We start from the raw sequence: 27672 nt of genomic DNA on the forward strand, positions 1-27672 counted from the left end.
GCCGGCTTTTTTATCATTCAAATTTGGTTGGGTGGCTAATAAAACATTTCTCTGTAGTGTGACAAACTCAGAACACATACTTAATTTTGACTTTACAGGGACTTTAAAGTAGTAAATGCTCATCGTAGCGTCATTGGGCCATATACGTAGGAACTAGGGGATGTTTATGTTTCGACCCTGCTTGAAGAATTCATCAGCAGGTAAACTGAGAGAAAAGTGTGAAAGCCCTTAGGAGCGCAAACTGTTCTTTTTCTGAATGCTGTATTATATAGCCTAGTGTTATATAAAGGCTTGATTTTTTCATTTATTTCGTTTCATTTTCTTAACAATTAAGATGCTGCATGTGTTTATCCAGTCTAATCGAAGTGTGCGTCTATTCCCCGACTTTCCCAACAAAAATCAGAAAATACATAAAACTGACATTACTGAGCTATATGCGTTTAAAAGTAGCCTATTAAAATGGTACAATGGCATTGCTCAGTTCAACGTGTTGGGAAATCGGGCATTTTGTCCCACGTTTAAAGGTTTAATTGGCATCTTTATTTCAAATGACCAGACCGACCGCGACCCGAATATCATTAAAAATATATAGGCAGCCCTTGTTCCTCCATGGGAGCACTGGGTTCGCATCCTGAACTATATCGGCGACTGGCTTTCCTAGCTCACTCTCAAGACCAGGTTTGCGAACACAGGGACCCAGTGCTCCGGCACCTAGCTCGTCTGGGCCTCCGGGTCAACTTTGCCCCGTGCAGAGGATCTCTTCTCTCGGTATTGACTTGGTCGCCTTCTCCACTCAGCCACTGCTGACTTGCATGAGACAATCAAGTGCAAGAGTGCGGTTCCACTGCAGTTTTTTCAGAGGCTCCTGGGGCATATGGCATCCGTAGCTGCAACATTGCCACTCGGATTGCTCATATGAGACCGCTTCAGCTTTGGCTTCGCGACCGAGTCCCGAGGTGGGCATGGCAACACGGCGTGCTCTGAGTACCAGTTACTCCGACCTGCACTGAGACCTTTGTCCGTGGTCGAACCTCAGTTTCTACGGGCTACTGCCCCTGGAACGAGCTTCTGGGCATTGTTTCTCAACACATGCCTCCACCACGGGCTGGGGCACCATGCGCAATGGACACGCTGCCGCCAGCTCCTGGACAGGACCTAGCGCCCTTAGCATGTCTATTGCCTCGAGTTGCTGGCAGTATGCCTTGTTCTGCATCGCTCTTGCGTTGCTCAAGGTCAACGCATACTGCCCACTCTGACATTACCGCGTCAGTAGTACGCAGGGTGGTCTGCGCTCCCGCCATATGTCGCAACTCGCCCGCCACCTCCTTTTATGGAGTCAGAAGCATCTGAGGTTGCTTCAAGCCATTTTTCCTGGAGCCCTGAACTGTGGAGCCTACGAGGTCCCACAGCTTCAGCCCCTGCCTGGAGAATGGTGACTCCATCCCCAGTTGGTTCAGCTGGTTTGGGACCAGTTCGGGGACGCACAGATAGTTCTGTTTCCCTCCCACGACTCGACCCTTTGCTCCCTGTCCGAGGGTACACTCGGCATGGACGGACTGGTGCACAGCTGGCTGCGGGGTCCCGCAAGTATGCGTTTTCCCCCAGTGAGCCGTCTGGCACAGACCTGTGCGAGATCAGGGAGAACGAGGAGCAGGCCATTCTGGTCCTACGGCACTGGCCCGCCTGGACCTGGTTCTTCGAACTAGTACTCCTCGCGACAGCACCTCCCTGGCCAATTCCTCTGAGGAAGGACCTCCTTTCTCAGGGACGGGGCACCCTATGACACCCTCGTCCCGATCTTGGAGCCTCCACGCGTGGCTCCTGGATGGGACGAGGCAGGTTTGAGTACCCTACCACCAGCGGTGGTGGCTACCTTCACTTCCGCTAGAGCGTCGTCCGCGAAACTATGCTTGAAGTGGAACCTATTCGTCAACTGGTGCTCTTCTCACCGAGAAGACCCCCGGAGATGTTCGATCAGTGTCCTGCTTTCCTTCCTTCAAGTAGGGTTGGAGCGAAGGCTGTCTCCTTCCATCCTTTAAGTATACGTTGCCGCCATTGCCACACACCATGATACGGTAGAAGGTAAGTCTGTTGGGAGGCACGACCTGATCGTCAGGTTCCTGAGAGGAGCGAGGAGACTGAATCCTCCTCGCCCTCCTCTTGTTCCATCTTGGGACCTCTCATTGGTGTTAAATGCCCTGCAGAGTGCTCCCTTTGAGCCTTTGCAATCAGTGGAGCTTAAGTTCCTGTCAATGAAGACAGCGCTCCTGGTTGCATTGGCCTCCATCAAGAGGATAGGGGACCTGCACGCATTCTCCGTTGACGAAGCATGCCTGGGATTCGGGCCGGCTTACTCTCACGTGATCCTGAGACCCCGACTGGGATATGTGCCCAAGGTTCCTACCACTCCCTTCCGGCACCAGGTGGTGAACCTGCAGGCGCTGCCCCTGGAGGAGGCCGACCCAGTCTTGGCACTGCTCTATCCAGTACGTGATCTCCGCGCCTATGTAGACAGAACGCAGTGTTCAGGACCTCAGACCAGCTCTTTGTCTGTTATGGTGGGAAGCTGAAGGGAAAGGCTCTCTCCAAGCAAAGGTTGTCTCACTGGATAGTGGACGGCATTGCTTTGGCATACCAGCAGCAAGGTCGACCATGCCTCCTCGCTAACAGACATCTGCAAAGGTGCAGGCTGGGCGACACCTACACATTCGCCAGATTCTACAATCTCTGAGTGGAGCCAGTGTCCTCTCATGTATTTGCTTCAACCAGCTAGTCCTGGACCCGCTCAGGTGTCTTTGCTTGCTCGCCATTCCACTCCACGGACTGGATACGTGGGGTATTCTCCTCAGGTGAGCTTCCCCGAAAGCCCTGAGTTCCAGCACTCCTGACGTCGGCGCCAGTGTCTATTGCCTGCGCGTCGGCTAGGTGCCTCCCGTGTGCGTGGTCCCTCCTCTGAGCGACCCCCACATGTGTATTTCCACTGCAAGCCTTTCTGAGCATGTGTCTTTCCCTTGGCAAGCCACCTTGCCACCCCTGGGGTTGAAATATTCCACCTGCAGCTGGACACCCCCGTGTGCTCCATATGCATCCCTCCCGGTCATATGTATTCTCTAAGTCCCCTGCCCTCAGGGTTGGCAATAATTGCATATTTCCTCTAAGCTATGGGATATGCTGCCCAGTGTACCTTGGTATTCCTGTGCTAAATAGGAGTCCTTCGTCCGTGCTAGTCTCACGACAGGGGTCTCAAAATTATACAGGGCACTGGAAGACAGCCGAGAAGGTGGTGTGATTAGACTGGTAACCCCATTCGTCGTCATCCGACGTAACTCGGAGTGACAATGAAAGGGAACGTCTTGGTTAAATATGTAACCCTCGTTCCCTGAGTAGGGAACGGAGATGTTACGTCTTCCTGCCACTTTCCGCTGTACCGCGGGGATCGCCTGAGTTCAGTCCCGGCTCCTCAGCAAAGAAACATATCTGCATGTTGCCAGCATCCTCCTTTTATACCCACGAGTTAATGCGGAGATACGCTATGCAAATTCCGCAGACCCATGGCATTTCTTTGCCATTGGCTCGTTTTGTATCCTCGAAGTCGATAGGCTTTCTAAGCGAAATCCCATTCGTCGTCATCCGACGTAACGTCTCTGTTCCCTACTCAGGGAACGAGGGTTACATACGTAACCGAGAACAGTTCTTGCACAGAACAGAACCATAACGCTGTTTCAAAATGTATAAAAACAGAAATCGTGAGATTAACAGTAGTTTTTTTTTTCTATTGACAGTCAATAGATTTTAACTAAAATACATAAATCTGCATATAAAATGCACACACAATATAGTAAATAATAGTAGATACTATTTCAATTTTTTAATAGAAGTCTATTTCTCTTTATAATATCAAGAATATTTAAGAAGTGGGTCCTCGGGAAAGAAAATCGGAATATCCTTGGTATCCAAAAATCCCAATCCCAGTACTACGACACCTTTAAATGGAACTGTGTCAAGTGTGTCAACACAACAGATAGATACATCATTATACATCTGCTTCAAAAAAGCAGGCCGTCTGCATGTAGAATGATGTGAAATGACAGCTAAGCAATTTACGGCCACTCTCTGTAATCGCACAAAGAATGTATACAAATGTTCAAACGCAGAGAAACAAAAAGTCACCATATACACCAGCTGACACAAGATCTTGGTAGTCATAGAAACAGTACAAAGGTCTCTTGTCAAAGGTGGTCCGATATCAGTGGCATTCAAACGGAAACCCCTACTCTCACAAACACACAAACACCCCATCAATAACCACAATTAATGCTTAAACAAGTCTTTTGTATTTCAGTGTGAGGTTATTTCAGATATCAACATTACAGAAACAATCCGTAAAAGACCTTGTTACCACCCAATCAATCATCTGAGCGGAGTGCTGTGAGAAACTCTGGACCTGCTAAATCATTCAAAATGCAGCATCTTAAAACTTCACACAGGAACTATATAAAATTCATGTTGCAAGTGCAGTTTTTTATTTCTTTCCACACAAACTCCTGCCCTCTATGAGGGTTTAATGGTGAATCATTCTGCTGGAAAGTATTCCTGAGAAAGCTCAAGTCTGAAACTTGCTTTTTCAAACTCTTCGGCTGTGTGGAGCACCCACACACATTCACACAGGTAAACTCAAAATCACTTTACATTTGAACCATCAGGACTTCACTCAGTTCAATCTGAGCCCAAGCTGGCTGTTTGGAGCAGGACTGACCTGAGAGATAGGCTGGTTTACATAGATCCAGCCAGTGAGTGGATTGACTCGCAGATACTCCGGCTTCTCCTCGGACATGGAGTAAGTGATGGCGGCATTAGTGCTGTAATCATCATCGTGTGCAGCCACTCGCAGAAAACTGGTACCAATCATGGTGTCCTCGCGCAAGAAGTCTGTTAGAGGGAAGACTCTTATTTAACATGCACTGGAAACACTGTTCTGCTGGTGCAAAGACGAATAGCTTTGATAACTGTCATATCCACCAATCCTATCTTTAAAATTGCATATGAAAGCCACTTTGATCAATATGAACCAAAATAATCATAAATTAATCAATCAGTTTCATATGTAGTTCTGTGAAGTAGTGTTGGGAATATGTAAGGAAAATTACTTTCTCGATCAACCAGCTTCATCAGAAAGATCATGCTGGTCGACCAACAACTTCTAGTGAAAGTTTAGAATTAATGTCTTACAAGTTAATCATCAATTTTTTTATTTCTTTAAGATTGGTCTGACATAGAGCCAGACACATAAAAAACTATTTTGAATCTGAAAAAATAAATAAATAAATAGATTACCAGTTGGTCAAACTAGTTCTTAAGACACTTAAGAACTATAAAAAGATAGTTCACCCAAAACTGAAAACTGTCATCATTTACTCACACTAATGTTCTTCCAAACTCATAAGACTTCGAAAAATCTTCGAAACACAAATTAAGTTATATATTAATTGAAACCTAAGTGGTTTATATTCCTTCATTGAAAACAAAACTTAAAAAAGTAATAAAGGTTTCGTAAAATCCGTATGACTTTAATGCTTTAATCAAAGTCTCATAAAGAGATACAATAACTTTATATGATGAAGAGATTTAATTTAGGCTTTTATTTACATATAAAATACACGTACACAGAGAGCATCACATATTGTAAACACAAAAGCTCATGCATGCAAACCTCATTGTTTTTTCATGCATCACTTTCGCGTTTACCATATGTGTTTGTATGTGTCGAAACATATAAAGCAATCCTATCGTTTCAAAAGACTTGGATTAAAGCACTTAATTCATTCAATACAACAGATTCATTTTTACAAAGCCTTTACAAACTTTTTGTATCTTTTGTAAGTTTTGGTTACCTGGACCTGAACAGAAACTAAGTTTGATTTAAGATATCTTAATTTGTGTTTTGAAGATTATATAAAGCCTTTTGAGTCTGGAAGGAAATGAGGTTGAGTAAATGATGACAAAATTTTAATTTTTTGGTGACCTATTCTTTAACACAGTGGCCTTGTTTATGCAATACTATAGATATATATAGTACAGATACTATATAATAAACCACTCAAGTACCATAGGGAAAAGCATGAGTTGTGCATAAGAATTCTGAATTCTGAATTCACAGGAAGACCTGTGTTTTAGTTTTATACTCTTCAGCTACAATGAGTTGAAAGATATCTGATCTGAACTGTTCTGAACATAGATAACTTTTTAGTGGCTGTGTTTTGTGAATGACTGTCACGTATTATTTTCGAATTTGATGTGGACAGACAATTTTTTTTTTTTTTTTTTGCTGGAATCTACCCACAAAGCACCTGACTAGGAAATGGAAGCTTGGAACAACATGGAAATGTAACTATACTTAGAGCCTATACTTATAAGCCCTGTACAATTTAAAAGGTATGAAACATAAAAGATGCTGCAAAGAAGTTGCTTACTCACATTCGTAGCGCAAATTCTCAAATTTGGGGTTGTTGTCATTTTCGTCAAGGATCAGAATGTTGAGTTGGCAGATGCCTATGAGGGGGTCCGCCGCTTGGTCCGTGGCCGTCACCGTTACTGCATACTCCCTCTGCCTCTCCCGATCAAACTTCATAGCAGTTACGATAACACCTGAAATAGTACCTCTGTTACCATGGAGATTCTGTTCACCAACAGAGACTATTGTATTTTTTTTTTTCACAGTCCTATAGATAATTCAATATAGTTGCCTATATTATGGGTCACAGTAAGGCTACATCTCCATTTAATGTTATATAATAAATAACAAAACTACCTTTTGAAATCAAAAAAATAACATTACTTAGATGCACAGCATTATTGTGGGAAATATTCTTTCCTTTTTGTGCTTTGAGTTCAGAGTGTCAAATCTCTCAACAGTTCCACATTTGCATTTGAGAAGTCATTGCAAACGTGCCTCAAGTTTCTCCCACTGCAATCCATTCCTATTTTCTCTCTTTATTCTCCTTCATAAAGGACACAATGATTGATGTCCAATGAACAGTTCCATTTCATAAAGCATTCCATTTCTTTAAGAAGGGGGCTTGACACGACACATTTAAATACTGTCTTTTCTCTCTCTCTTTGAGAGTAGGCATGTTTTGAAAGGCTATGATTAAAGTGAATTAAACTTAAGTTAGAATTCATGAAAATACTTCAAGGTAGACAGACAGGGAGAGAGAGAGACAGAGAGAGAAAGAAAGAGACACGATGATGGTGATGATGATGAAATTATAAGAGAGTGCTTAATGAGACATATTTAAAAAAAAAAACTAGTGTTAACTAGTTATCCCATCAAAAAAAAAAAAAAATGTTCTGTTTCGAATCCAGTGACTTATCTCAAATGACATCCGATGATTTTAAAAGGAATGACGATGGAGTCATCTACTTCCATGCTCTTAGTACAGTAATTGAGTATACACTGAACCATAAATTAGCTCATTGAATAAGTATGCTTGACCTGTTTCTGGTTCAATGCTGAAGGCAGGAACAGTGCTGTCTTTATGCATGAAACCATATGTGACTTTTCCATTGGCTCCTTCATCAGCATCATCTGCATGGACCTGCAGCACAAATGTTCCTGCTGGCTTATTTTCCAGAACTGAGGCCTTCTCCTTATACTCTGCACACTGTGAGAGGAAAAAAAAGAAAGAAAAACAAACAGTTGAAGAAAAAGGGTAATCAAAACATAATAAGGCTGTTTGCAGTTGCAATTAAAATCTCTCCCAACGGACCCGATCACAAGTGGCCAGCTGAGATGCAGTATTGTTTACACCTGGTGGAAATATGCATCTCAAATAGTCAAAATTTGGGAACAGACTTTTAAAAGCATGATCTCTGAGGGCCACTGTGTTACTGTGAACTAGTACTAATAGTAAGTTATTTAAAATATCAGAAATGGAGTGACTGGGTAGAAAGAAAGTGAGATGAATAGGAAGAAAAGCAGTAAACATTGTAGACTGGATGCACAATGACGGTATGAAGAATGAGAGAGGAGGCGTATTAAATCCTTATCTCTTTGGTACTATTGAGATTCATCTCTGTTTTATAATTGAAGCGCCCTTGAATCAATTCCATCCCACTGAATCTGTGGAGACGTCTGGAATAAGCCTTGATAATTCAGCCATGCTCCACCACCCACACACCTTCTTTATCCTTGTGTGTGTGCGTGTGCGTAATCGCAAAAAAATAAAGCAAGCACTGCCTCTCCATCATTACTTTGCTCAGCTTAGAATAGCTGAGGTTAGATTTGACTCTGGGAAAACAAATACAGTAAATAAATCAGTTAAAAAAAACATGGCGAAAATTCCCAAATCAGTCCAACAGTTTCTCCTTTGATGGCCACTTCTGATACCTAATTAATAACAAGGGACCCGGTCCTGTCTGTGATGGTCTTTCATCCTGCAGCTAGCTAAAGCCCAGCGCCTAACTCTGTGTTGTTCAATCAGTAAGGTGAGCGTGAAATCCCATAAGGTCGGAAGTATAAACATCTCCATCTCACTGACCTCCTGAAACCTGGCAATAAAACACACATGCTGTGGGCCTACAAGCAAAATAACTTCTCAGTGTAGATCCACGGCCAATGATGTTCACAGATCCACAGAAATGGTTTGATATTCCAGAAAACAGAAAATGACGGGGGAATGGGAAAGAGGTTCAGGTGGGACTTTTATAAAACAAACAACAATGAAATTCACTTCTTAGTCACAACTCTTTTCAATCCTTAAAAATATCATACAAAGGTATTCTAGGAAGCTAGAATGGCAGGAAAAAAATAGAAAGCATCCAACGAATAGAATGAGTACAACAACAGAATGGTGTTAAAATATCTGAAGCTGAGCAGTGGCATTATATATATATATATATATATATATATATATATATATATACACATAAATTATTTATTTTGTTTTGGGAAGTCTAGCTATGAGGTCTTTCAGCAGAGCAAGAACTGCCACTTTAGTTTTCCCGCACTGGCTCAAAAACTAAAGAGATGTCTCACATCTCAGTGGACGCTAATTTACTTCACACCCTGCCACGAGAAACTCAAACAAAATGCTCCACAGACCTGAAGAGAAGTTCCCTTTCAAGGGAACTTCGAGCTGCGTCAAACGCTGCGGGAACGCCCCTGCGTTGTGCGTCATGAAGCACGTATGGAATCAGCCCAATGGAGAGATGAAACGTCATAGGCGGGTGACGTCATCGACCAGGAAACTATAAAGCACCCCAAAAACACAAGCGCATTAGCTTCTGTGCTTTCAGTCGCGCTACATGTGAATCTGTCCCTGTGTGATATTGTCTGTCTTACATACCCTGCACCACACAAACAATTTATCCCTATATATATATATATTGAGAGATTATGGCGGACGAACAGCAGTTTAGAAAGTGTGTTCCTCCCTGCTCGCGTTATTTAACGAGCGGGGATACACATGATCTTTGTGTTGTTTGTTTGGGAGTTCAGCATGCCCAGTTTGCTCTCGAGGGAGCAGACTGTGAGCATTGCGAGCGTTTGCCGTTAAGGACGCTCCGCTCCCGCCGGTCGCTCTTTGAGGAGAGCGGTTCGGTGCGCGCTCCCCGCGGTTCGGGTCCCGCTTCTGCCGAGGCAGAGCGGCGGCGCTTATCGTGGGGATCGCAGATGGATCTCACAGCGGGGTTTGAGACGGGCTCTGCCTTATCTCTCCCTTCACCTGTGAGATCCAGTGCCTCAGTCCCGGGTTCGGAAGCACGCGCTGCGGTTTCTTCCGCTCGGGCTGAGGCACCAATGCTATCCAGTTCTGAGGAACTTGATGTTGTTAGTGTTGAGGGAGATGTGGAGGATTCGCCACCCCACACTCCTGAGAGTGATGAGCTTATGGAGGTGTTAACAAGAGCTGTTGAAAAACTTAATATTGAATGGCCAGTGACTAGACAGGAGTCTGTTTCTAAATCAAAGTTGGATGAGAGATTTTTGCCGTCACGTGTGCAGCCTCCACGCCGGTGCCTGCCGTTTTTCCATGATCTCCACACCGAGGTGTCGAAATCATGGAGAAAACCGGTGTCATATAGAGTGTTTAGTCCCCAGACTTCAACATACGCTAATATTATGGGAGCCAAGGCTCATGGTTATGGTGCGTTGCCTCGTGTGGAAGAGACGCTTGCGAGCCATCTCTCCCCCGAAGCAGCATCATCTTTTAAGGCACCGGCATTACCCACCAAGCCTTTAAGAAACACTTCGGCTTTGGTGGGTAAAGCATATTCGGCAGCAGGTCAGGCTGCGTCATGTCTGCATACTATGTCAATCTTGCAGGCATACCAGGCTGATCTGCTAAGGGACATGAGTGAGAGTGAGGAGGTCAGTACTGACGTAGTTCGCGAACTGCGTCAGGCTGCTGATTTATCCCTGCGTGCCACCAGAGAATCGGCCAAATTAATGGGTCGTTCTATGGCAGCTCTGGTGGCCGCAGAAAGACATTTGTGGTTAAATCAGACTAATATTAAAGAGAGAGAAAAAGCTTTTCTTTTAGATGCTCCTCTTTCTCCCATGGGGTTGTTTGGTGATGCTGTGAATTCAGTTATCGATAAATTCCAAGAAGAAAAGAAACAAACTGCAGCTTTTAAAAAGTTTCTTCCCCTTAAAGTTCATGTCCCTGGGGCTGCTGGGCGGGAGCAGCCCCGGCCGTCTTCGAGCTCATCACATAGAGCGCAGCAGAGGCAGAGTGTCGCGTCTCGTGCTCCCCCTGCTGGACAGTGGGCTCAGCCGCGACACTCTCAGCCGAAGCCTTCTCCCAGTAGAACTGATCTGAGGACAGTTATATTGGCTAAGAAGGCTTCGGCTAAGAAGAAGTCCTGACGCCAAGCCGTTCAGGATGCTGAGGGTGGTCCCCACCGAGGCGGAAAGGTGTTCACCTCTTTTTACGGTGCCCATTCCTCCTCGGTGCCCTCAGGGGCTCGTTCTGCCAACCCCGCCTTTATGCCGGGGCACAGACGATCCCAGCGAGCGCTTTCCCGAGGGACGCTCGCTCCCTCTGAGGAGGGTCTCAGAGCGGTCAGACCAGTTGTTCCCTGCCGGTGCGCCGTTACAGGGCGCTGCGTCTGCTGCTCAAGTTACACCAGAGGCCAGTCTCGAGAGGTTGGTACCCTTAGTAGAATTTCTGGCAGAGTGGAAAAGCCTTCCAAAAATATCTCATTGGGTCCTGCAGACAGTAGAAAAGGGTTATGCTATCCAGTTCAGGTGTCGTCCACCAAAATTCAGAGGGGTTCTGCACACAGTGGTGGGCCCCGAGCAGGCTCTGGTATTGGAACAAGAGGTGAAAACGCTCCTTCAAAAAGAGGCTATAGAACGGGTTCCTCCTCCCAGTTTGGAGTCAGGTTATTACAGCCGATATTTCATCGTTCCAAAGAAGGATGGGGGGTTGCGTCCAATTTTAGACCTGCGCATATTGAATCGCTCGGTAGGGAAGCTAAAATTCAAGATGCTCACTATCAAGCAGATCGTGTCTCAAATCAGGTCCGAGGACTGGTTTGTCACGATAGATCTGAAGGACGCATACTTCCATGTGTCCATCCTTCCACAACACAGGAAGTTCCTGAGGTTCGCCTTCGGGGGCGAGGCGTACCAGTACAGGGTTCTTCCGTTTGGCCTAGCTTTATCTCCCCGCACTTTCACGAAATGCATGGATGCAGCACTAGTGCCTCTGAGGCTTCAGGGCATTCGTATTCTCAATTACATCGACGATTGGTTGATTTTAGCTCAGACCGAGCAGAGGGCGGTTCGGCATCGAGATGTCGTCCTCGCTCATATCAGAAAGTTGGGGTTGAGGCTGAACGCAAAGAAAAGTGTATTATCTCCTTCCCAGAAGACCACTTTTCTGGGTGTCGTTTGGGATTCGGTATCGATGCGGGCGCGACTCTCTCCGACCCGCATCGCTTCGATTCTCTCAGCTGTGAAACAAGTGAAGCTAGGCCAGCTACTCACTGTCAAGCAGTTTCAGAGACTGTTGGGTCTGATGGCAGCAGCGTCCAACGTTATACCTTGCGGCCTGTTGTACATGAGACCGCTACAGTGGTGGCTCAGGACCAAGGGATTCTCCCCGAGGGGAAATCCGCTCCGCACGTTCAAAGTCACGCGGCGCTGCCTTCGTGCTCTGGTCATGTGGAGAGAAACTTGGTTCCTATCCAAAGGTCCTGTGCTGGGGGCTCTTTGTCGTCGCATAACGCTAACGACGGATGCTTCCCTCACAGGGTGGGGGGCGGTCATGAGTGGTCGCCCAGCCCAAGGTCTGTGGCAGGATCATCATCTTTCGTGGCACATAAATTGTCTAGAGATGTTGGCTGTGTTTCAGGCTCTGAAACACTTCCTAACAGACCTGAGAGGCCATCATGTGTTAGTTCAATCAGACAACACGTCGGTGGTCTCTTATATAAATCATCAGGGGGGCCTGCGGTCTCGCCGGCTTTACAAGTTGGCCCGTCAGATCCTCCTGTGGTCCCAAGGGAAGCTACTATCTCTGAGAGCAATGTATCTCCCTGGGTATTTGAATGTGGTAGCAGACTCCCTGTCGAGGCAGGGGCCGAGGCCAGGGGAATGGAGACTCCACCCCGAGGTGGTGGAGCTCCTTTGGTTGAGTTTCGGTCGCGCCGAGGTGGACCTATTCGCTTCCAAGGAGACCACTCATTGTCATCGGTGGTTCTCCATCACTCTTCCAGCCCCCCTGGGGTTGGATGCTATGGTGCAGCCGTGGCCGAGGTCACGTCTGTACGCCTTTCCCCCGATTGCTCTGTTACCAGGAGTTCTGGAGAGGGTCCGCCGGGACGGGGTCGGTCTACTACTAGTAGCCCCGTTCTGGCCGGCCCGAGTATGGTTTGCGGACCTGATTTCTCTCCTGGACGGTTCTCCTTTGGAGCTCCCGGTCAGGAGGGATCTACTCTCCCAGGCGGGGGGCACGATACTTCACCCCCGCCCAGAATTGTGGAAACTGTGGGCTTGGCCTCTGAGGGGGCCCAGCTCATAGACTCCGGTCTCTCAACCGAGGTTGTTGAGACCATTCTTAACTCCAGAGCTCCATCCACGAGGAAGCTTTATGCCTTGAAGTGGAAACTTTTCACTTCTTGGTGTGGAGAACACCTGCAGGACCCAGTTAACTGCCCAGTGGGTGCAGTGCTGGAATTCCTGCAGGAGCGCTTCTCCACAGGGTTATCCCCCTCCACACTAAAGGTGTATGTGGCGGCACTAGCTGCTTACCACGTCCCTTTCAGTGGAGTTTCTCTTGGGAGACACCCGCTTATAACTCGTTTCCTCCGTGGCACTTTGAGGCTGAGGCCAGCAGTTCGTACGAGGGTGCCGACTTGGGATCTGGCCATTGTATTAGAAGGTCTTTCCCTAGCTCCTTTTGAACCTATCGAAGAAGTTCCCGAGAAGTTTCTCACTTTTAAGACTATCTTTTTGCTTGCTATCTCTTCACTAAAAAGAATCGGAGATTTGCAGGCTCTGTCGGTTTCACCCTCGTGCCTGGAATTTGCACCTGGCATGGTTAAAGCTTTTCTGCATCCTAGACCAGGTTACGTTCCTAAGGTTCCTACTAATATTGTTAGACCTACGGTTCTGCAGGCTTTCTGTCCTCCTCCATTTATGTCATCGGACCAGGAGAAACTTAATTCACTCTGCCCTGTTAGGGCATTAGACGCTTATGTCCACAGAGCTGCCCTGTGGAGGAAATCAGAACAACTTTTTGTATGTTTCGGGCCACCCAGGAAAGGGTGTCCGGCGTCTAAACAGAGAATGAGCAAGTGGGTGGTTGAGGCTATCTCACTTGCTTATGAGTCGGCTGGCCAGCCTTCACCTTTGGTTGTCCGAGCTCACTCTACCAGGAGTATGGCTGCTTCTAAAGCTCTTTTGTCGGGGGTTTCCCTGAGTGATGTTTGTGATGCGGCTGGATGGTCTTCACCGCATACTTTTATTAAGTTCTATGACCTAGACTTAAGCTCTACCCCTGGGGCACAGGTGCTCTCGTCCTCTGTGCGCTAGTCTCACATGACGGTCATTTGGTCCTATGGCGACGTGGGTATTCGCGTTCCCGCAGCGTTTGACGCAGCTCGAAGTTCCCTTGAAAGGGAACGTCTCGGTTACGTATGTAACCCTAGTTCCCTGATAGGGAACGAGACGCTGCGTCGCTCCGCCATACTCCCGGCACTCCCGTTAGCGCTTCCTTCAAGCCTATCAGAAGCTAATGCGCTTGTGTTTTTGGGGTGCTTTATAGTTTCCTGGTCGATGACGTCACCCGCCTATGACGTTTCATCTCTCCATTGGGCTGATTCCATACGTGCTTCATGACGCACAACGCAGGGGCGTTCCCGCAGCGTTTGACGCAGCGTCTCGTTCCCTATCAGGGAACTAGGGTTACATACGTAACCGAGACGTTTTTAAGTACTAAACATCGGCCCACGGCCAAGCATCTCCTCACCTCACTGTGCAGCCTGGGGAGATTAAATATCCTCTAAATATCTCCAGTTTTGCACTCAACCCATATTTACTGGAGACATCAAGAAGCAAGCAGACCCATAATGATTCAGCGCATATTTCAAACACTTAATTAAAACAGTCTTCAGCTGATCGAGCAGCAGCCCATGTTGCCCTACTAATAATATCTCATGAGGAAAAAGAAAAAAAGGGGGAGGGGATAAAATGGAGAGAAAAGTAAAGAGGCACACAATACATAGAGTGAATATGCAAGAGAGGGAAAACAGACAAAAACTCTGTTTCAATACTTACAGACAAGGAGAGACAGCATTTGAAGGTGCCATAGTTGGGTTCATGATGCAAAGGTTGTTCAAAAAGAAGACAGCTATTCTATGCAGGGCCTAAAAATAAATTATTTGCCATACCTGCCAATGGCTGGTGACTTAAGAAAATTTACCAGCTATGAAATGAAACTGATTTAGCAAAAACAAGCAGTTATAACACCAGATATCAGTGAACAAATCGTTTTAGATATCAGTGTTTTAGATATCAATATCAATTTTTGAAACCACAGCTAGTCTTATCACAGGATAGTCTTAACTGTATCAACATTATTTAATCTTTATTGAAGATACAACATATATTCAGTCAAGAGCAGTTAGTTCATCATTTCAATGTCTTCTGTTGTTTGATTAACATTAAAAACACAGACAGCAGCAGGATTATAAGGACAAGATTTAACACTAATGTGCAGATCCAATGTACTGATACTGTTACACGTGTTGTCTTTCTACTGTCTACTGTTTACATTCACTTAAGCCATAACCGACTATATTTACTAGGATACTTGCGGGGGCAGGTATTTTTGACATAATTTTGTGTGAATTTGACGGTTCAAGTGCAAGATAATGTAAAAGAGAGCTCTATTCATTATTTGCACAGCTTTCTGAGTGTGCACTTCGGATGTGTGCACACATGACTTTCCACACAGGGTACGAGTAACGGATTGAGTTCCCTTTTGCATCGTCTTGCACTTGAATTTTTAAATTGGCAAGGCTTTAACTTTAACTTAAACTTTAGTGACGATGCAGCGCTCGCCCGTCAACTATCCCGAGCGCCATTCACGTTTGTTCACAGTCATGGGCTCATAACATTGCATTGTTAGAATTCATAAAAATGTTACTGGCCAACTGGCGATTGACACCATTTTATTTACTTGCCAACAGCGATTTTTACTTGCACTTGTTGAGTGTTAATTTTAGGCCCTGTGTTTTATGTGTGTGTGTGTATATATGATAGCTTTTTTATTTATATATTATTTGTATCATTAGAATGAATGAAGATTTTGTATATAAATATACAAGACACATATATCTACATGAAAAAATAATGCTGTATGAATGAATTATCTTTTCAGTATATCTTTTAAGTATAGTAATTGCTAACATATTATTCCAATGTAACTTAAAACTTTGTGTGATGACGGACGGATGGCAGGGTAATTTGATAATTGGTGAATAAACAGAAATGCATAGGAATAATATACAGACATGTATACAACAAATAGATTATTAATATGCACTGTACCTTTTCAAACACAGGCTTATTGTTGTTTACATCGTCAACTCCAACAATGACTTGGGCAATGGTGGAGAGTGACTGCGGCCCACCGGAGGCGTTATCATCTGTTGCTGTTACGTTCAGGATGTACTTTACTCCCTGAAGTCTAGGAGATGGGCTGGAGCGGAGACGGATCAATCCTGTGTGGGGTGACAGTCAAATATTTATAGCAACATTTAATTGGCCATTACCCTCATCTAAATCCCACTCAAACCGCATTCAACCTCAGTGCCTCCACTGAATTAGCAATTGATTCCTCGTTAGTTCGACGTAGTATTAATACCATTTCATCTGAATAGATAGAACGTTTATTAGAGTCTGGTATGCCAGATCTGAGCAGCCTTCTTTGCATACAATGCTACATTTCACAAGCTAATATTGACTCTCGTTTTATACAGTATGTGAAGTAAAATCACGTAAATGCCATGAAAATTTATGAATATACATGGACCCATTAAGACTAATCATTGAGCGCTCATTCATAATGCAGATAGGCTGTATCTGACCTTTAAGGCAATGAAGAGTATATTAGCCATTCCTGAGGTTTGTACTATGCAAAATTCCTGTATATATTGTATGTTTTTATGGATGAATGTATGTGTTGTTGTGAATGTGCCAGGGAAACCGTTATGCTTCATACGTTGTGTCTTATCTTCGGAGACAGCCGGTGTCAGCTCCTACGTGACCCTCTGCGGTACACCATGCAGCGCCATCTCTTTCAGGAGAGCGCATTAGACTCTGCTGCATTCAGCTCTGCATTCATAATCTGAAGAGCTAGATGACTGCTATCTTCAGCTACCAGCAAAGGGACATTAAAGAAACCAGCACATCAACTGACACAGAATTGGCAAGAGAGAAATCACATACCCTAGTTTCTTGAATTGATTCTAATGCACAACACTAGTCCTTTTGTGGCACAACTCAGGGGAAAAAGAACATGTAATCAATTCTAATTCAATCTGAACACCCCTAGCCTCACTACCTCTCCATCCAAATGTTAGTGGGGGCTGAAATGAATGAGAGAGAGAGAGAGGAGAGAGAGAGAGAGAGAGAGAGAGAGAGAGAGAGAGAGAGAGAGAGAGAGAGAGAGAGAGAGAGAAAGTGTGTGTGTGTGTGTGGGTGTGTGTGTGTAAGGCTGTGCTTAACAGATCTTCAGAGCTATATCTGAATACAAACCCTTTGAGTTACGTCTCTCCCTCTGTGTGTGTGTGTGTTTGTGTTTGTGTGTGTGTGTGTGTGTGTGTGTGTGTGTGTGTGTGTGTGTGTGTGTGTGTGTGTGTGTGTGTGTGTGTGTGTGTGTGTGTGTGTGTGTGTGTTCGTGCGCCATGAGGAGTCTTGTCACAGGTTCAAACTCTATTCTCTCGACAGTTGTATCAACTGCAGGCTATGAGAGCCACAGGCTAATCTGTTGAGTCTCTACTAACGTTTTTCCAAACCAATGTTTCAAATCATACTGAGGCATTACCACAGTATGCATCACCGCCAGTTATTTTTCTACAGAGATATACACAGAATTAAACGAAGTGCTTGAGCCAGGATTATAAATATTGACAAACTGGCGGCTTAAGCAACAGAAATTTCAGTAATGATCCACGTGTGATTTTTCTGTCCTAGAGCTGGAAGTGTCTATTACGATTAGTATGTAGTACACTGCAGGAGTCTAGAACAGGACACAGATGGAAGAGGCAGCCAGCACATATCAGTGCACATCAAACAGAGAAAAGATGTTTCTCCAGGGGCATGACAAGCAAGTGTCTCCATACATGAGAGTGAGGAGCATGCCACTGGCCCGCTCTTTACGCCAGTTTACATCACTGTCATGCCCACTGCGATCTAGAGCAAACCACATACCCAACATGTGGACATTTTTTGCACTCTGAAAATAATAAAAAATATATTAAAAGTAAATTAAACTCTTGTTTGAACACCTTAACCTACATTAGCCAGTCTAAAATAACTTTTTCGAATGCATACGTAAAAAAAAAACACAGGCTCATTGGAAAAACGTACCTTTACCTACATTTTAGCAATACTCAAAACACATACCAACACATAAAAATCACTGCAGTTTCTAGCAAATACATAAATCATTCATTAAGAAGACAAAAGTGAGTGCGGATCTTTTATTTTTAATTTGAAAGTATTGCAATTTCTACTAATTCCACCTTTTTTGATTAGGTAACTAAATATACCAACCTAAGTGACAGTATGTTTGTATGTATAATCACATATAAAAAAATTAAAAAAACACATTGTGTATTCTCTTTTTATGGATTTCTGGACACATTCAGAGCATCCTTAATTACACAAATTATCAGCTTTTGTACAAGTTTAACGGCCTGTCAGCCAAATATCTTTTCTGGCAGTCATTTCTTTTTTTGAAATGCATTTCTCCATTGCCAGGCATTAGGAGGATGGAACCTTGTTTAACACCGGGCCTTTTAGCAGAACAAAGAACAAAGGAAAAATCAAAACACTACAAATAACAAAGGAAAATAAAAACGCTTGACAGGTGCCGTGTGTTGCCGATGATTTGGCTGATTATCAGTGTAAACACTCTGCTGCCGTGCCGGTATCCTTCATGGACTGGATGCGGTCTTTGTATTTATGTCTTTAATACAAAAGGCCTGATCATCTTATTGACTTTGCTGTTTGAATCCTTAAAGGGGTATTAAATCAACCTGAGCGCATTCCTCTATGAGTTACAGTAAATTAACAACAAGCACCAAGTGTCTAAGGCCCTGCTTCGCCCCAACAAAAACAACCTAATGGGGGAGAGGCTCTAATGAATGATAGAGGGAATTTCAGAAGAGACGGAGATCTGACGAGCCGCAGAAGGGGCAATAAAGGAACGCTTTGATCTTTAGAGGAGAGAATGGAGAAAACATGCAGGGAAGGGGCTCAACAGAGACACTCTTCAAGGAAGTGCGGTGCTTCCTATGAAGCGGTGCATGTTTGAATCACCTGAATGGAGCACTAAATTGAAGCACTGTGAATGTAAGCAGCAAACATATTTTGTGATAAGCACCAGTGAAGTCCGTATCTTAGGACCGATCTTCTTCAATCAAAATGCAATCCATCAAAACATGTCTAGCTCTTTCAATGTTGAGGTGTGTGTTGCAATTAAGTCGTGAGCTGTTTAGAAAATGCTGTTACTTTGAGGAGTAAAATAATTTGTATTTAGTTGACAAAAAATATTATATTTACTGAGTCATTACTAAATTTCTTCAGAACTGCGGGAGATAAACAAACATTACATTTTCATATTAGTTCATATAAATGTGCCAATGCCCAGGGAAAAGCTCTGTAATCATCAAGGGACACAAAGTGTCTGATCTGTACAAACCTTTCAGTAAAGTCTGTACGTTTGGCTCACTATTAAGTACTTTAAGTTATGGAGGATCTAAAATCTCACTATACTTGACTGTTCAAACAGATGTTGCTGTTGATTTCACTCGCACTCACTGTCATTCTGGATTTCACTCTTTACCAGATGTTCACAGCAATCATGGTGTCTTCAATAAACCGTAAGCATCCCTCAGATTACAGTCATCTTTTTACAGTCGAGAATGGTTAACACATATACTCACATCTTATGTGATGTGAAACCCCATCCCAACTACTTTCACATCACTTCTACATTTATATCCTCACTATACTGTTCATTCTACAAAAAATAAAAGCCTTGTTTTGTTATCAGAGTGTTTGTGCAGCAGTGGACGTGTGCTTGCGTCCTAGTAGGAAAAAAACTAAGTCCAACACGAGTCTGAGTATGGCCTGTACCACTCTCATGTCTCTTTCTACTGTCCTCTCCAATAAAGCCATGAAAAAGCCCATACATTAAATAAACATAAAAGACTTCTTAGGTATCTAAATTATGTCTAAGTTAAAAGAAGGAAAAACACTTTTGTTTGAAAAGCTGCCTTGCTGTGATCATCCTAGCGTGGAAGTACATGTAATTATTAATTAATAATAATAGTTAAACTACTAGTGTACAATATGATGCAATGTAATGTAATGTAATGTAAAGAGTTTGAAAGAAACCACTGAATTAAGGCTTTTCTACTGGAGTGTTCCTTAGTGAAAGTTCACAAAGCATGAAATGGCCATCAGAGAGATCAAAAGCTACAAACAAATTTGTAAATTATGTCTCACCTTTCTGGCTGTCGATGACAAAGTTGCCCTCCTCATTGCCTGCTGTAATTTTGTATGTGATCCCATCTCCATCTGGGTCCTTGGCCAGCACTGTTGCGATCAGGGTGTTGGGCCCTGCGTCCTCGGAGACAAAGGTCCGATACCTAAAACACAACAATACCATGTAGTCATTACAACCAAACAAACACATTAAGGTCTCTATGTTTAATGAATGCAATAGCAATTCCGAATGAGACATGGTTGTTGTGTACAGGGAGGCAACCTACAATACTGCTGCAAGTAATCATGCTTGTGACCATCATTATACATGTTTCCCAAGGATTTGTTGACTATTAGGATTGAAAGCAGGGTACTAGTAGACAACAAATGTAGTTGGTATGGTTGGTATGGATAGAAAAAAGTCACAAGCAAAATCTAACATCACAGCGTCATCAAGCTACGCCATTGTTATTGTTTTGAATTGTTTTTAGCAGCAAAACTGGCTGTTTCTAAATTTTAAGAACTTAAAGAATGGACTTGCATTCTCGTGGAGACCGATCTTGCCAGCCTACCTTGAAGGAAGGAACGGGGAAGGATGTGAGGACACAGAATGCATCCTTGTGAGAATTGAGAGATGCTGCGATCTTGTTGCTCAACAGCATATTATAATTAGAGACCATGCACAATAAATACAACATAACATCACAAACAAATGTCATAACCTATTAAAACATTTCTTTCATATTATTGTAGACATTATTTTCATATTATTTTATATAATTTTATTTTACCACGTGTCTTTGTGAAAATAAGCATGTACATTTAATGTTACCTATGCTTTGTCAATGTTAAAGGAGAACTCCGGGCAATTTGTAGGTTAATCTTGATCGTTAGACCTTTGTGAGTACTGACTATAGAAAAAAAACGAACCGGATTGGTGCTTGCTACTCGGAGCTGCGACTGCGAATGCCCAGAGCTCCCCCTCAGCTAAAACGGCAGCTATGGGGGCATGGACATAAAGAGCGTTTTCGAGCCTCTTAACAGACACAAAATGCAATTAAAATGTCTGTCCAACATGAACAGGGACCCTACATATGGACAAGAAGCGTTTAGCAACTTAGACATTGTTTCAACTCACCTAAATAGTCTTTTAGACGGCAAGCTGTAGTCTCGCGCTGCAGTCCCTTGCTGTAGCCGGAAAAGGTAAACAATGTCCAGGTGGGAGGAGCGTTGATCATGTGCGACGAGTCTTCGTACATGGAATGGCATTTTTCTTCAAACGGCCCCGCTGTGTTGAGTGTGTGTAGTCATCCTTGTCAAAGTGTTCACTGCAAATGCGGTAATCTTTAGCGCGTAGTACTTCTACGGGAGTTTACACATCAAGTTGAAGTACAACTATAGCTACAACTGCAGAATCTCGAGGTCATGGAAAGGAAGACGATGAAAATTTAAGCTCTAATATTTTCGCATTCTGTTGCCACAATTCGGAAAGGCACAAACACGAACCATTTCTTCTTCACTTGTAAGCAACTCTGATCATAACTCGTCACACATGATCAACGCTCCTCCCACCTGGAAATTTGTTTACCTTTTCCGGCTACAGCACGGGACTGCAGCGCGAGACTACAGCTTGCCGTCTAAAAGACTATTTAGGTGAGTTGAAACAATGGCTAAGTTGCTAAACGCATCTTGTTCACATGTAGGGTCCCTGTTCATGTTGGACAGACATTTTAATTGCATTTTGTGTCTATTAAGAGGTTCAAAAACGCTCTTTATGTCCATGCCCCCATAGCTGCCGTTTTAGCTGGGTGGGAGCTCTGGGCATTCGCAGTCACAGCTCCGCGTAGCAAGCACCAATCCGGTTCGTTTTTTTTTCTATAGTCAGTACTCACAAAGGTCTAACGATCAAGATTAACTTAAAAATTGCCCGGAGTTCTCCTTTAAGTTTCTTTTCAACATGCCAAAAAAAAAAAATACTGCAGGCATTCTTCATGTCTTTATCACTTTATTAAAATTAAGCAAAACAAAAGGACAAATGTTAAATTTCATTTCGTCATACAGTAAATTTGAGAGCTTGCGGCGGGAATCTTTTAAGTGAGAACAAGACTTTTAAAGCTTACAGAATTCCGTACGTTGACCGCCCGCACAGTCTTCTGGGATTTCAAACGATTCGATTCTCTCAAGTCTGCATTCAATGCATCCTCGATATCAAGAACACATCCGGGTACTTTCAAGCATCCTCTGTGCTTGTGTTCTTGTATTGGAATTTAACTTCGATGGTTGATGATGATAGTACGAGAACACAAGGGCGCAAGATTGCTTAAGTACGCATATGGAGAAACAGCCTTTCCTACTGTGAAATGTCATATCTGGTAAATATGATCAGAAGTTATTCCCTCTGAGAAAAAAAAAGGATATGCATATGTTCACTACTGACCTCTACAATATGCTACACATTATCTATGCATGTGAGAAAATGATTCAAATCAAGTTAAAGTGATCAGAAGCAGTGTGCTCGAATAGAAAGTTATGTTTGAATTGTGTTTAAGTAGACCAGCAAGGCTGAAGAAGCTCAAGGGAAATGGCTCGTCGTAATGAAGCTTGTAACAGCAAGAGCCTTTTAGATGAGAATGACCTGAAGAGGCAGACAGCTCTGTCACTGTTTTAGAGACTCAAATATCTGGCCTCCAGCAGTAAACACACACACAAACAAAATACAGACCCATGCTCACACATGGACAATTTTTATTGTTACACACAATCCATTATTATTTAGTGAGTATAACAAAGAACGAGTGGGAGTTAGTAAGACCACCCCTCCTATTTTCAATAATAGATTTCCCTCCAAAAAAGAAACAGTTGAACCAGCTTGCTCAAGGGGCTGTTAGCAGACAAAGCCAACACATTTCATGCTAAGCCTTTCTTGCCAAAACCACGCTCACACTTCATCACATATGAAACAATGCTGTCAATGGAACAGCACCTCGTGGCGACAAGACAAACAGTTCCTCCACATCTGCACAGCATGCTCTCGTTTGAAAAGACAGAGACAGTACTGACAGACTGCAATATACTTCCATACTCCCAAACACCATTTGTTGTTATTCAGTTGCAAAGATTTCATTTAAGTCACATGGGCTGCACGTTGAGACAAAGTCATTGTCAAAGAGACATTTCCTTTTGATCTGAGAGGGACATTGATGGTCCATCGGAGCAGCTAAAGGTCAACTGCCCTGATGACAGATTGACAATGTGTTCTGAATTCAGTTGGTTCAGGAATGAGTCTTGAGCTTCTTGTGCAAAAAAAACCCCAACAACAACTGTTGCTTGTGTGCATGGCTGTGAATACCAATACAGTAGGTGGACAACCAGAATAACACTTTTACCGCCGCCGTTCTGCCGCGGGGGTAAAATTTGGGGTGTATTTGCTGCCTTTTACCACTAAGAGGCGCTAAAATCACAGACTTTGAATAGTATCCGTTTATTCTCTCTATTGCGTAATCTGCCGCCGCGCCGCGGCTCATTCAGAGCGTTTGAAAGCTGGTAGCAGATGAATTCACGTGAAACGTAGTTAAAATAATTCATAATCACAATACTGAAATTACTGGGATTAAATTGAATAAATAATGAAAACTTAAAACATTGCAATAGAAACATATTAAACTACATCAATGAGGCTTTGTAAGAGCATAAGACAGTGATCAAACAGTGTTCTGACGGTAGCTCAGTGGTCAACGCAAGGACATGAGACTCTTGGAGCTTCAAGCGACATGAGATCGAAATTCATTGTAGCATACATGCTGTTAACCAATGTTGGCCGACAGTGTAAATGTTTTACCGTTCTTGATGCTTAACTGCTTATTAGCGAGTTTATTGACTGTTTATTTATTTAAAGTCAAACGTTTTGTTTAATTAGCAATGGCAAATTACAAACTAAATTTGCTACATTTCTGTAGAGCCGCTGCACAGACAACAAAACTGATAAAGGAAGATTGCCAGCGTCAGAAAATGAAAATGAAAAAGCTTGTCTTTAGTCTGCTAAATTATTGTGTAAAAAAACACTAAAATTACTTAAGTTTGAAACCGCATCAAATATTTCAAGGTGTAAATAAAGTGTCGGGACAGTTTTTTTTAATTTAAAACAGCTGCATCCAGTTTAGAGTTTCCTTTGCGATGCAAAATAAGAAACACAGAATCTTATTCTTGCGACAATTTAAATTTGTATTGCCAAAGAAATTGCAGATAAATTAAACAATTAAAACAGTACAAAAAGAAAATAGTCCAAAGCAACATACATTAAAAACATGCGTTTTTCTTTACCTCTCTCTCGCGCTGGATCTCTTTTTAGCCAGTTTATTAAGTCTCCCTTGCTGCACGCGCCGGGTCTCTCTCGAAATTAAACATTTCAGGGTAAAAACACATCATACATGTCACGATTCCTGTCTTATGTTTTCCTTGTCTTGTGTTGACTTTTGTTATTTCCTGTCCTGTGCCATGTTTTGTAGTCCTTTGTAGTTTTTCTTGTTTATTAGTCTCTCCAGGTGTTTCTAATTAGCCCCGCCCCCTTGTTATCTTGTTTGCCTGTGTATTTAAACCCCTGTGCTTCAGTTGTGTTTTGTCGGTCGTTGTTTAATGTTGCTTGTAGTCTGAGTACCTTGTTCCTAGTTCTGAGTTTACCCTGGATTACCTGTTTGTTGGATTATTAAAGTGCTTGCATTTGGATTCACTCTCCGCTTCATTTCTACCACATCGTAACAGAACGACCGACCATAAATATGAATCCAGCAGCACGGATCTCGCCTGATCTACACAGGCTAGACCGGGAGTTCGCTGGACAGATCGCGGCCTTGGCTCTGAAAAGCCTTGATCTGTTCCAGTACACCTGGGGGTTTGTTCCCCTCGCTGCCTCCTGCTCTCTGGGTGATGAGGCGATTAAGATGTGTTACCGGCTGGGGGCTAAGGAGGTCGACCCGAGGGAGCTCCCCGATCTCTCCGGTCACCACGACATGCCTGAGCTTCACCACGACATGCCTGAGCTTCAAGTCAGCCACGTCCGGCCAGAGCTTCACGTCAACCACGTCCGGCCAGAGCTTCACGTCAGCCACGTCCAGCCAGAGCTTCACGTCAGCCACGTCCAGCCAGAGCTTCATGTCAGCCACTTCCAGCCAGAGCCTTCACCGCTGGTCCCGTCCAGCACAGAGCCTTCACCGCTGGTCCCGTCCAGCACAGAGCCTTCACCGCTGGTCCCGTCCAGCACAGATCCTTCACCGCTGGTCCCGTCCAGCACAGCGCCCTCACCGCTGGTTCCGTCCAGCACAGCGCCCTCACCGCTGGTCCCGTCCAGCACAGCGCCATCACCGCTGGTCCCGTCCAGCACAGCGCCCTCATCGCTGGTTCCGTCCAGCCCAGCGCCCTCTCGCTCTCGGAGACGGAAGAGGAAGAGGACTTCCCGCGTCCCGCAATGCCTGGAAGTCCTCCCTGTACTTCCTGTCAGCCCAGAGTCCTCGCCGCTGGTCCCGTCCGATCCAGAGACTGTTCAAGTCACGTCTGCCGATCCAGAGACTGTTCAAGTCACGTCTGCCGAGCCAGAGCCAGTGTTTGTGTTGTCTGTTCCTGAGCCCGAGCCAGTGTGTGTGTTGTCTGTTCCTGAGCCCGAGCCAGTGTGTGTGTCTGCTGTTCCTGAGCCGGTGTCTGCTGTTCCTGAGCCGGTGTCTGCTGTTCCTGAGCCGGTGTCTGCTGTTCCTGCGCCTGAGTCACCGCCCTGGCCGCCCGAGGGGTCTTCACCGCCCTGGCCGCCCGAGGGGTCTTCACCGCCCTGGCCGCCCGATGGGTCGTCTTCACCATCCTGGCCGCCCGATGGGTCGTCTTCACCGCCTTGGCCGCCCGATGGGTCGTCTTCACCGCCTTGGCCGCCCGATGGGTCGTCTTCACCGCCCTGGCCGCCCGATGGGTCGTCTTCACCGCCCTGGCCGCCCGATGGGTCGTCTTCACCGCCCTGGCCACCCGATGGGTCGTCTTCACCGCCCTGGCCGCCCGATGGGTCGTTTGCTTCGCCCTGGCCGCCCGATGGGTCGTCTGCTTCGCCCTGGCCGCCCGATGGGTCGTCTGCTTCGCCCCGGCCGCCCGATGGGTCGTCTGCTTCGCCCCGGCCGCCCGATGGGTCGTCTGCTTCGCCCCGGCCGCCCGATGGGTCGTCTGCTTCGCCCCGGCCGCCCGATGGGTCGTCTGCTTCGCCCTGGCCGCCCGATGGGTCGTCTGCTTCGCCCTGGCCGCCCGATGGGTCGTCTGCTTCGCCCTGGCCGCCCGATGGGTCGTCTCCTTCGCCCTGGCCGCCCGATGGGTCGTCTGCTTCGCCCTGGCCGCCTGAACTGCCTGCTCCGCCCTGGCCGCCTGATCTGCCTGCTCCACCCTGGCCGCCTGCACATCCTGCTCCACCCTGGCCTTCCGTCCTGCCGCAGTCTCCAGGTCCTCTTCCGCTCCATGGGCCTGGCCCTCCATCCCGCCCCCGGGTCCGCCTCTGCTCCACCTCCCTCCTGGACTGTTCATGAGGAGCGTCTGGAATCCGCTCCTTAAGTGGGGGGCTATGTCACGATTCCTGTCTTATGTTTTCCTTGTCTTGTGTTGACTTTTGTTATTTCCTGTCCTGTGCCAGGTTTTGTAGTCCTTTGTAGTTTTTCTTGTTTATTAGTCTCTCCAGGTGTTTCTAATTAGCCCCACCCCCTTGTTATCTTGTTTGCCTGTGTATTTAAAACCCTGTGCTTCAGTTGTGTTTTGTCGGTCATTGTTTAATGTTGCTTGTAGTCTGAGTACCTTGTTCCTAGTTCTGAGTTTACCCTGGATTACATGTTTGTTGGATTATTAAAGTGCTTGCATTTGGATTCACTCTCCGCTTCATTTCTACCACATCGTAACAATACAGCTATTAATACTGTATATGTCGCTGCGTGTCATCCATACAAATCGCGAAAAAAATACAGTAACCAATTATTTAGCCTTTGTTGCTTCAAAGACACAGCATGCCTTGTTGAATTCACCTTACAATAAAACGAGGTTGATCGCGAATTAAAGAGCGCTGTATCTGATGGTCACTACCATTCATTTCTTGGCATGAACGCGTTTCGTCAACAGTTCATGTTTAGATAATGCCAGATGGTTGACAATCATACACACTGCTCAAACATTCTAAAACTCTACAAAACCAATTGAATAAACTGGATTGAACACTTCAATTTAAATTTTGTGTGATTTTTTTTTAAATATGCTACAATATTTATAATAATAAGATATGAGGCCTACATTTGGACACATCGAGAGATTTATCCTTAAAATAAGTTTGCCTTTGCTCATCAGGCTGGCTATCCGACACTCTCCATATGAAAGAGGAACATTAACACCTATTGTCCTGCACCCCCACGATAAACCAACTGAACCAACTCCAAACCCCCCAC

General features: G+C 44.7%; 1 protein-coding gene across 1 annotated transcript in view; it reads right to left on the reverse strand.

The window, feature by feature from the left end:
• Window positions 1-27672, reverse strand: part of LOC143737618 (neural-cadherin) — a 394396-nt gene that overhangs the window by 154071 nt on the left and 212653 nt on the right. The window contains exons 7-11 of the mRNA XM_077229313.1: window positions 20246-20388; window positions 16058-16230; window positions 7493-7661; window positions 6475-6645; window positions 4757-4929 (exon numbers count right to left, since the gene is read on the reverse strand). Coding sequence (XP_077085428.1) covers window positions 4757-4929; window positions 6475-6645; window positions 7493-7661; window positions 16058-16230; window positions 20246-20388 — 829 coding nt within the window. The remainder of the gene's footprint in view (window positions 1-4756; window positions 4930-6474; window positions 6646-7492; window positions 7662-16057; window positions 16231-20245; window positions 20389-27672) is intronic.

Source organism: Siphateles boraxobius, unplaced genomic scaffold (assembly GCF_051911475.1).
Source record: "Siphateles boraxobius isolate OS27281-9 unplaced genomic scaffold, OSU_SipBor_1 130, whole genome shotgun sequence".
Classification (NCBI taxonomy): Eukaryota; Metazoa; Chordata; class Actinopteri; order Cypriniformes; family Leuciscidae; genus Siphateles; species Siphateles boraxobius.